Source organism: Alosa alosa, chromosome 14 (genome assembly GCF_017589495.1).
Source record: "Alosa alosa isolate M-15738 ecotype Scorff River chromosome 14, AALO_Geno_1.1, whole genome shotgun sequence".
NCBI lineage: Eukaryota > Metazoa > Chordata > Actinopteri > Clupeiformes > Clupeidae > Alosa > Alosa alosa.
The window spans coordinates 1,849,990-1,861,641 of NC_063202.1; the positions used below are offsets into that span (position 1 = coordinate 1,849,990).

The following is an 11,652-nucleotide window of genomic DNA, read 5'->3' on the forward strand; positions in this document are numbered from 1 at the left end:
GTGTGTGTCAGAAACATCGCGATTGCCATGCACAACACGCATCTATCACATTACGCACGCATGCCGCGCGCGCATGCAATGCACGCACACACACACACACGCCACGCGACGCACTACACGCACGCACACACGCACGCGCATTACACACATGCACGCACGCACACACACACACGCCACCGACACCTGCATACCCGCATGTTTACCTACGCACGCACGCATTAATACACACACACGCGCCTTACACACGCACACACCCACGCAACACACGCACGCATCGCACCGACGCGACGCACACACGCATGCACATCACGCACACACCCACGCACACCTGTACACCTCGCACGCACGCACGCGCACACACGCACACACGCACACACGCACGCACACACGCACGCACGCACACACGCACACCACTGAGCGTCTGAGTTTTTGGACGAGAGACTGAAGAGGAGTCACGCAGAACTCATCTGTTTGAACTGAAGTTGTTAAAGAGAGAAGGAGACTGAAGGAGGGAGAGGGAGAGAGGGAGAGAGGGAGAGGAGGAGAGAGGGAGAGGAGGAGAGAGGGAGAGAGAGAGAGGAGGAGAGATGGGGAGAGATGGGGAGAGGAGAGGGGGGGTGAGGGTGGGGGGTGAGGGGGGGAGTGCAAGATTGAGATGAGAGTGACAGGAGGTCATGGAGAGGGATGGAAAGTTGGAAAGTGAAATAGACAGGGAGAATATGGATGGAAAGAAACACTCAAATGGAGAGAGAGAGAGAGAGAGAGAGAGAGAGAGAGAGAGAGCAGGATGGCTGGGGCACTATGGCCAAGTGAGAGCAGGGTTAAGCAGCGTTTTCCTGTCGCGTCGGTGTGTGGTGGGTGTGTTATTTAAGTGCACACACACACACACACACACACACACACACACACACACACACATCCCTCCTCTCGCCTCTCCAGACCCAAAACCTCAGGCTGATTATGGCCTAGGCCCGGTCCAAATAGAGTAGAATCACTGCCACCCCACTGCATTCCAGACCGTACCACCATGAGCGGTCGCAACCTATCGGGACCGGCCCAGACCGGATCGCGTCGGCCTGCGATTCTAAATAAAGAGCCGTGCCGTGCCACAGGACAGAGGTCATTCTGCGCGTCGCATCGCCGCAGCTTTCAGGCCGAGAAACGAATGAGCTGTGTGATCATGGGAGAGTAAGGACGGTGTTAATGGAGCGGTCACTGTCAGACGTAGACGAAATAGAGGCACACACACACACGCAATAACGCCGCGACGCGACGCGACGCGACGCGACGCGACGCCGCACGCCGCGACGCATCGCCGCGACGCGACGCGCACGCGCACGCACGCACGCATCGCATACACACACACACGCACCGCGCCGCATACGCACGCACACACACACACACACACACACACACGTAAAATGCAGATGAAAACACATCGGGAGTCCACATGGCAACTAAATGTTCGCCAACACATCTCATTTTTTATTTTGTGGCCATTCCTTTCTCTGTCACTTGCCTGTGGCGACGGTTGTCTAGAAGAACGCCAATTCCAGCCAACTGATACAGGCTCCTAACATCATGTGATGAGTCTCCACATTACCAGTATATTTAGTCCAGAACAGTTTTAAATGTGTGACTTACTCACATTGCAGATGTCTGGCTACTAAAACTTTCATTTGGGTTCTAAATATTTAGAGTTTAGAAGTCAATGGCCCCTAAAGATAGATAGATACTTTATTGATCCCCAAGGGGAAATTGGGAAACACACACACACACAGACAGACAGACAGACACACACACACACACACAAAAACACACACCAAAAAATAAGCTGAGCCAGTGGCCCCTGGGTTACACCAACATGGCAGCCCAGAGTTCAGGCTGGTGTCAGTGAGACGTTATACACGCAGATGCTCCTCCAGCCTGTTTCTCTGGAGGACGAACGGACACACACACACACACACACACACACACACACACACACACACACACACACTCTCTCTTTCTCTCTCTTTTTCTCGTCTGGACAGCCACATGCTCTCTCATTGACTCTCAAACACATTTTACACAGATGTTCCTTACCAGTGCTGTCACACACACACAAACATTCTGTTTCACACCCTTTTCCCCTGTCTGTACCATACAAACACACACACACACACACACACACACACACACACACACACACACACTTAACCTTATTCTGCTTGCAGCTTCCATGTTAAAAACAGATACTAAGTGTTTGGTTTATCGCTGTATGTATGTATGTGTGTGCGTGTGTGCGTGTGTGTGTATGTGTGTGTGTGTGTGTATGCGTGTGTGTATGTATATGTGTCCCTCCTCATCCCTCTCTCTATCGCTCTACCCCACCCCCTCTATCCCCCTCTCTGCCTTCATCTCTCCATGTCTTCTGCCGTCTGGCATTCTTCTCCCTCTGATCCACCCTGAGACACATCAGAGACGCAACACACACACAGGAGGCTTTATCTCAGTATTACTCTGCACAAACAGTTGACATTGCCAGACAAAACACACACACACACAGTTCCCTGAATCAGCACGCACACACACACGCACGATTCAACAGCCCAAATACGGAGAGCAGTATCCCTTCCTTTCCCACCAACCTCCCACCTCCCATGGCAACACCACCAACCTCCCACCTCCCATGGCAACACCACCAACCTCCCTATCTACAACCACAAAGACTGGCCACCTCACAGAAACGATAGATAGATAGATAGATAGATAGATAGATAGATAGATAGATACTTTATTGATCCCCAAAGGGAAATTCAAGTACATACAGTGATGACTGCACAGGGCTGCCTACTCAGGAAAACACAAGGACAGGCTGTGGTATTTCTCCATAGAGCAGTCCCAGTCCAGTTTGGAGCTATGTCCAATGTGGAACATCGCTGAACATCTCTGAGCTCAGTCACATCCAACTAGGCCAAATATTGCAGTGCAGACCAGCTGTATAGACCAATGAAGAAATACTCAAATATTGCAATGCAGACCAGCTGTATAGACCAATGAAGAAATACAGGTCGGCCTACCTACTGCCTAATGTTGCATACATTACACTGCAAACATTGGTCAGAACTGGGACAGAAACTTAGGGCAGCCGTAGCCTACTGGTTAGCACTTCGGACCTGTAACCGGAGAGCTGCCGGTTCGAACCCCGACCAGTAGGCACGGCTGAAGTGCCCTTGAGCAAGGCACCTAACCCCTCACTGCTTCCCGAGCGCCGCTGCTGATGCAGGCAGCTCACTGCGCCGGGATTAGTGTGTGCTTCACCTCACTGTGTGTATGTACACTGTGTGCTGTGTGTGTTTCACTAATTCACGGATTGGGATAAATGCAGAGACCAAATTTCCTTCACAGGATCAAAAGAGCATATATACTTATACTTATACTTATACTTAACTGTGATAACTTAAGGCCATTTGCCTCTATGTTTAGTGTCTGTGAAAACAGTGGTGTCTTCAGCCTTTTGCCTTGACACCAATACAAGCTTTCCAATCTCAAATAACGAATTATCAACAATGGCTAGGTTCCCAAAGCTACCTTTCCCTTTGAGTTAAGGGCACAACTGACCATCTTCAGCCTGTGCAGCCAAGCTTAAATAAATACCACACCCAACATAAACAAGCTAGTCAAGATATGGAATACTTAAGAAATGCCTCAGTCATCCCAACGGCTGTCCAAGCAGATGGGAAAGATTTGCTAATCTGGTGAACTGTCACTGCGGGCCTATTGTGTAAGAAACAGAAGTGTTGGGAGAACAGGACTAACTGGGGGTGCAGGTTTTCTCTCACCTCTGATTTCATTTCCACAACTTCCTCTCTGCCTCTTAGATTCCTATCTACATCATCTCTCCCTTGCTCTGTCTGTCATCTGTCCATACCCCCCCTCTCTCTCTCTCTCTCTCTCTATATATACATCTCTCTCTGTCTCTCTCTCTCCCTCTCTCTCTCCCTCTCTCTCTCTCTAGCTCTCTCTCTCTCTCTCCTCTCTACCAACCTACCTAGATACCTACCTCTATCTATTCATCTCACTATCTTCCATATAATTTTATAGCTTTCCATATCTATCACAGCATCTAAATACAACAGACAAACACACACACACACACACACACACACACACACACACAAATAAACATAATGTAAATGCTGCAAGTCTAAGGCCTGAGAGGCAGCAGTTTCAGATTCCAGACACTGCAGACCAGCAGCATGACACTGAGAAGGAGTCGGTGTGTGTGTGTGTGTGTGTGTGTGTGTGTGTGTGTGTGTGTGTGTGTGTGGATGAAGTAATGGCAGTCGATAAACGTGGCCCTGCCCAAGCAGCCCAGCCGAGTGCAGCAGAGGGGGGAGCAGGTGCCCCAAGCAGCGCAGACACAGCATGCTGGGTAAGTGGATCAGTGATCACACACACACACACACACACACACACACACACACACACATGCCCCACCAATACCCTGTCCCAGTGTGAGACCACCGCCACCACATAATTCATCAGGGGGCTTACAGTAGATGAGTGCACTAATAGCTACTCAGAGCTGAAGTCAGACCCCCTGCTACACACACACACACACACACACACACACACACACACGCACACACACACGCCATCTGTTACTAGGGGAGCAGAAGGAAGAGCCTGCCTCGGCCCAGTCCACTTCCCCCCCAGGCACACCAGCACCACCTCCACCGCCCATCCCCAGTCCGGCCCATGGCCATCGCGTCCCTCCCTCTATGCTGACAGGCCATTCAACTCAGCTCCAGCGGCCTGCAGCTGTCTGTCTGCAAGACATAACTCACAGCCTCGCCACATCTACTTGGCCTTGGGGATGTCCTCTACAAAGCCCAAACACTTCACCTTGCTATAGACCACGTGTGTGATGTGTAGATAAGGGCAAAGAGAAAATGAGAGAGAGAGAGAGAGAGAGGGATGAAGAGAACAAGACAGAGCAGCATACACAGTCCCTGCTGAATGAATGCCAGTGGCACAAAGACAGCATCTGGTAACTTCATTTAGCTCCACACACATGTTGCTGAAACTGCTCCCAATAACATTTAACTTCCTTCTCTTAAAACAATCTCACTCAGGCACAAACACACTCTCACCGAGAAAAGACCCACATTTCTGTTAGCAGGCCAGTTGACACATTTGCCCTGGAATGTAACAACTTCATACAGCTCTCAACTCCCTGGAAACATTTTATTTTTTTTCATTAATGCGAAATGGTGGGGAGATTCTAAGGCCGAGGCTGTCTCATCAGCGTCCAGACAGGCCATGGACCCTCTACCTCCAATACCTGCCAGACTACAGAAATCTGAAACACCCCTGACAGTACCAATCACTCCAGTCCTCTCCAACCAGACCAGCCACAGCAGGATCCAGTTCTCTGAAGAGCACATCAACCTCCTGTGCAGATGCCAGACTAGGCCACTGTCAGAGGGGAAGGGGGGTTATGTAACAGTCAGCTGTAGGGTGTGGTGACACACACAGTGGCCTTTTAAGGGTCCTCCAGAGTCACTAGGGAATACACTCCAGCAAGACCACTCACTCGGATGAAATGTCATCTCCATGGTTACATCCCTGCGTCATGAATGCATTCCTTTTATTTGTTTATGATTCCAACACTGATTAATATTTGCTTTTCTCATTTACCTACCAACTGCTGGTAAATGGGGCGACACAAACTAAGGCTTCAGGACTATGATGACATATGAAAATCAATTAATTACAATGTAATTACAACAGGTTTTCAAAAAATCTTCACTTTTATAACTGCCTGGCAAGGACAAATAGTCTATTACCACAGCACAAGCCTATCACTACATTTCTAAAAAAATGACAAATGGAAGTGCTGTTGGCCAAGCTTTTACATTAGGCATTAACCTGAGTGTGAGGAGAGCAGAGGGTGTGTAGCGGTGTGTGATGAGAATGAGGATGGAGGCCCCACTCTTCTCCCCCTAATGAGAAAAACTGTGTCCAGAATCTGAGTATGTACAACACCCCTGAATCTAGCCAAGTAGCTGGTGTGTGGTGTGTGGGGTCACCCGGCTAGAGCTTAAACAGTAAAACAGACTTCCCAGCATCCTGTTGAGGCCTCAGGTAAATCATTGGCAGGGGGAAAGGTGAGGGGGACCACTTGGCTTGGCTGAGCCAAAGACACATGTAGTACTAACGGCCATCATCACAAAAGAACAAAAGAAGAGGAAATGGTTCTAAAGGAAACATGTTACTTCCTTCACAATGCCAGCCAGCTCTTTCCATATGATGTGAATGCTCAGTGAAAACCAACCTGTAAAGCCATGTGCGCGTTTGCACATAAAGGCCACCTTCTCAGCAGAATGGAACAGGAAAGGAAAGAACAACATGAATGAAAGAGTAGAGTGGAGCAGGAGGGTGAGGATGAGGATGAGCAGGAGGGTGAGGATGAGGATGAGGATATCTCGTCCTGGACTGGAATTTCATGGTGTCAGATCCACACACTGAAGCCAGCGTGAAAGTAAGACAGTTCAGTGGCTCTAACTAGCCTCTGACAGACCGAGTTGATGACCAATAGCTATGCGCGTGGTGATGTTGGACAGTCTAACTAGCCTCTGACAGACCGAGTTGATGACTAATAGCTATGCGCGTGGTGATGTTGGATAGTCTAACCACAGCGGGCACTCTGCTGTTAACGTGTAAACCAGAGACGCACAAGGGTCATGGACCCAAGACACTGACTAAGCAGGTTCTTTTTTTATGAGCCCGGGTTTCCAAACACTGCAGGCTTCACCGCACCACCCGGTGCATACCGCCCACCTCTCTGGAGTCCACGACAATCGGTCTCTGGAGGCACTTCAGAAGGTGTGGGCCAGCCATGGTTCTTAAATGAATTTCCTGTTTGCTTTCAAGTTGGCCGAGTTGAGTTCAACCCCGTTTTATCTTATGTAAGCTCTGATCAGGTCAGGGCGGCCCTAGGCAGGCGGTGTGCTATTAGGCCAATCAGGGACAGGAATGCGGCTCATCCATTCAAAAGGCCACATAGCTCCACAGAGCACATTCACCAGCAACCATATTCACACCTCCATTCACACACATGCATGTGTGCAAGTACTCAGAAGTGTGTGTGCATGCAAGTACTCAGAAGTGTGTGTGCATAATGTAAAAACAAACACATACTCTCCCTCTCTCTTATACAAACACACAAAACACACACAAACACTAAAGCATATTCACTCACACGAATGCATACTGTAGCACGCACTCTCAGATTATCTCTCTCTCACACACACTTTTCAAGTCATCCGCCTCCACATCCTCCTTTTCCCTGTATAAACATGCCAGGTGTGTGTGAGGTGATATCTGCGGGCCGGACTCTTTCTCTCAGTTCCAAGAACTGAAGAAGAGTCCTCCCTGAGCTCACAGTCTCCTGCCCCCTCCTCTCACAAAGCCCCCCTGTCTCTCTCCCCGGGGCTGGGAGCTGGTCCTACACAAACAGCTGTGTTCCCAGTGACCTCATACCTGCGCCCGCATGGAACATGCTGCATGCTCTCACCTTGCCCAGGTAAGTGCAGACGGATGAAAAGAAAAGGTGGCCATGTGCAACCTCAGTATGTGTATGTGTGTGCCCTCCTCAAGGACAAATATGGCCATACTGCCTTCCTGTTTAGCACTTTATTTGTTTCAACTTTCTGTCTTTCTTTTTGATTTTCAAGGAGTATTATTTTAGGACAATTGAGTTGACTTCCGAAATGCACTGCATTTTTAAACTTCTTATACCTCCCAGAACAGGGACAAGCAACAGGATTTGGGAAAAGTATGTTAGATATATCTTATTTAGTTGAAACATGCTCTCTTATGTGGTGGAAAAGACCTTGTCTTTCCTCGCTGCAAACATTCCATTAATTTCCTATGACAACATGGCACTAGAAAGCCAACATGGACAAGGTCATTTCCATAGACTGTATGCAGAGATACATCTCAGATTCGGTATGTCCATCTCTTTCTCTCTGACACACACACAAACACACACACACGCACTCTCTCTCTCTCTCTCTCTCTCACACACACACACACACGGGCCAAATCGTTCTATTCAACAGTTGCATTCCAGAGATTGCAAAATCTATCGGCAAGCGACCATGGGGAAGTATCATCCTGGTTTCACGCAAGCGACCAAGGGGAAGTATCATCCTGGTTTCACCCGCTGTTTATGTGAAGAACACCCGGCCGTTGCTCCAGAACTCCACTGCTTGGGCTTTTAGGGAGATGGGACATTCAGGGTGGTGCCTGAAATTCCAGATATGGAAATCTATCTCGAAATCTGAATATCGTTTCGTTAATTTTGACTCTAATGCATTTTGGTCACATCTAGACGGGAAACGTAAGTGCCAAACGTAATTTGCTTCACACAAATTGGGCCTTGGAGACATTTGGCATCAGTCCCACACGGAAAAACACGGTTCCTGTCCATGATTCTCTTGACAAGTTATCAGAAATGAAACAGAAGCTCCTGACTGACAGCTATAGGCTACTGCAGAGAGCGTTGTGACACTAACCTGATAATCAATTTGCCTACCATGCAAAATAATAATAATAATAAGATTGTCCATTTCCTTGATTAATTGATTCGTCCACAATAAATATTATTCAACGACTGATTCCTAAAAAAAAAAAAAAAACAGCAGATTTTATACAGCAGTGACCAGGTGCGTGCAACTTACCACTTCGATGATTTTTAAAATGCCGAAGTGCGACCTCAGGTACTCTATGTCACACCTGATGCCTCCCAGTACATTTCTGGCGTGTACGGGCTCCGTAGTCGGCTGGTACGGGCTACTTGCACCCGAGATCATGGAAGTATTGGAGGCCTCGCCATCAAAGCCGTCCGTCTCCTCGGTATTCCTCATGTTTCCCTTTTGTTCGTCCTCCGCGATCACGGACTTAAAGAATAACTTTATATGGATACGAATCTTTCGTTCTCAAAAGGAAAATCCGAACACTAAGTTAGACTTTTCAGTTTTTAATGTCGACACGCTCGCTGTAAGCTACAGGCTACAATAAACCGCTTCTGGAATGTAGGCTACAACACGCTGGCTACTGTACCCACATGGGTCTACGTTACGATTTCTTTGCAGGAGAATGGTATTGTAATGTTCCATAAATGTTCGATAACGACAAATTGTCTCACATGCGTAGATATTTTGAGGACGGCGCGCAGTGAGGTCCGTCAGGATATGATAGAATGAATTTGGTTTGTTCTGCACAGCCCTCAGCACCTATTCATTTTAGGGAGTTGGCAAGCAAGCTCCATGGTTCCTCGTTGTGTGCGCCTTTCACGCAAAAGCATAAACATCCAAAACGGCCCGAACGATAGTTTTAGCTTGGTTTCGTCAAGCCATGTTAGCTTGTCGTCCAAAGAAGATGTACAACACAATGTTGTTGTTTGCTAGTCTCCGCCCTCGAAACTGGTCATTCCTCTAGGTTAAAATGCTTCAAAAAGTCGAACAATGTTCACCCAGTGAACACAGTCTGTTCAGCGAAGCCACAGCCCATCGTATCCGTGAATCCAACAGATGGTTCTTGCGTGTGTTTTCGTTCAGAGAATGGCAAGGCATAGGATAGTTGGGCGCACGAGCTTTCTCTATGTCGGACAATATGGTATTGTTGGAGAAGGTTTCAATCAGCTTCGAGCGTCCGAGAGCTAGACCAATCTCTATGGTGACGTGCAACACAGGTGTGTCCTCGTGATGCCTGGGCAGGTAGGCATGTAGCTTCAAATTTCAGCTATCGAACCAATCACAATTTTTACGCACGAGAACACCGTGCCTACACATACATTTGCGTACAAGTAGGCCTGCACATTTAGAATACTTTTCATCTGTCATTCTACAAATTTACATTAACTAATAAAATACACATATCTCCCTATATTAATATTACTGAAAGTAGAACCTTAAAATATGATGAAACGTTGTATTGTTTAGAATCATGGATGTACAAACAACCTCTAATTCACGTTCGGGTTTACCTACATAAGTCTATTTACCACCTTGTAGTTTATCTACAGAAGTCTGTTTGCCTCTTAGTTGTTTACTTGCATGGTTGTTGCTAATGCGATGTCCAGTGATGGGCAGATGCTGGCAGGAAACTACTGCCCTCTACTGGGGAGGGTTATTATAATCAGCAATCCTGTCTAGAGTCTCCAATGGCATGTTGAAGTGGGCTGCAGCACCAAACCATACTTTTTTTAGCTCTCTTTCTTTCTAAAAGTTGTCAGGTTGCTCAATAAACCCAGATTTTCATAATTAACCAGCTCTCTAGGTAGCCGTCCTTACCGGAAGCTCAGCAATCATTTCCCAACCGAGGACATTACATTTCTATCTGGGCTCAATTGAGCCTTACCATAATACCATGAAATGCCTCTTAATGCAAAACTTACTATGGTCATCCTCTATATTCAGTTAATACCTCGACCATCTTGAACAATGACATTAACACACAACAATGACATTAACACACTGAGAAACAGTCACCAGGTAATCCATCGCTCTGGATTCTTACTTTATTGAAGCCAATGGACTGAGACACATTTCCTTTAATTTTACCCGCACTATAAGCGAATTTCCACAATAATGCATCAGATTAAAGCCATACAGTTCAGACTTTTGTTGGCGTGTGCATGATGTAACAAACACAGAGACACATCCGGTCCTCCTTGGGGTTAAAATGTTTAACCCCATATATAAAAGGAACGGAAGCAAAAGCGTTTTTATTTTAACTCCTATACTTGAACATTTCTCTTTGCAGGGGCAAATGCATATCAGTAGGATTAAGAGCACAGAGCAGTTACGTTCCAGTCCGGTGGTACTGAAGCAGAACAGAACTGGGTTGATTTGTGGTTGCATTATGTGCCATTAGAAAAAAAGAAAGGATAAACTTCAAACCAAAACCTAAGGGGCACCAATGCGCCACTATGGTGAGGCCAAATAGGGGAGTTTGTGTGATGACTGTTGACTTGTTTTTGTTTTGTCATTTGAGATTGTTCTCCTTGAGAAAGCAGATGTTTCAACAATAGAACTGGGCATTGACTGCAGGCAACCCAAAGGCCTGCACTCTGTTACCATGCCTCAAATGTCTGGTTTATATTAACCATGTGAAGTGATTCCTTTGTTGAAATCAAGAATAGTTTGTGTATGTGCTGGAAACTGGCTAACAAACAGAAGAGTGTTGGGAGGCGTTTCCACAGGAAAGGACTCATTGGAAAACCAAAATACAACTGAAAGACTGACAAGGACTTGAATTAACTTCAACTGTTGAATTACACTCACAGAGACATGACATTCTCATTTTTAAGACTATCCCTCTACCTGCCTCCGCCCCCCATAAATGAGACTACTGGCATGACATCCCTGGAGAGCAGAGGTACATTTATAGCAAGCCATTTAAGATGTGTAGACCATCCAAACAGGGATAGTGTTGTTCACACGGAAAACACACAGAAATAATAATAATAAAAAAATCTATGTTTAAGTGCATTTCAGTTTTATTTTATGAGTAAATTCATCAACAGATTACCAAAGGGCAGACAGGGTGTTTTTTTTTTTAAGCATTTCACTGGATTTCCCTCTGTAGCTGGAAGGA

General features: G+C 46.9%; 1 protein-coding gene across 1 annotated transcript in view; it reads right to left on the bottom strand.

The window, feature by feature from the left end:
- Window positions 1–10,091, bottom strand: part of cmtm4 (CKLF-like MARVEL transmembrane domain containing 4) — a 27,960-nt gene extending 17,869 nt beyond the window's left edge. The window contains exon 1 of the mRNA XM_048263651.1: window positions 8,733–10,091. Coding sequence (XP_048119608.1) covers window positions 8,733–8,918 — 186 coding nt within the window. The 5' untranslated portion in view covers window positions 8,919–10,091. The remainder of the gene's footprint in view (window positions 1–8,732) is intronic.
- Window positions 10,092–11,652: the final 1,561 nt, after the last annotated feature.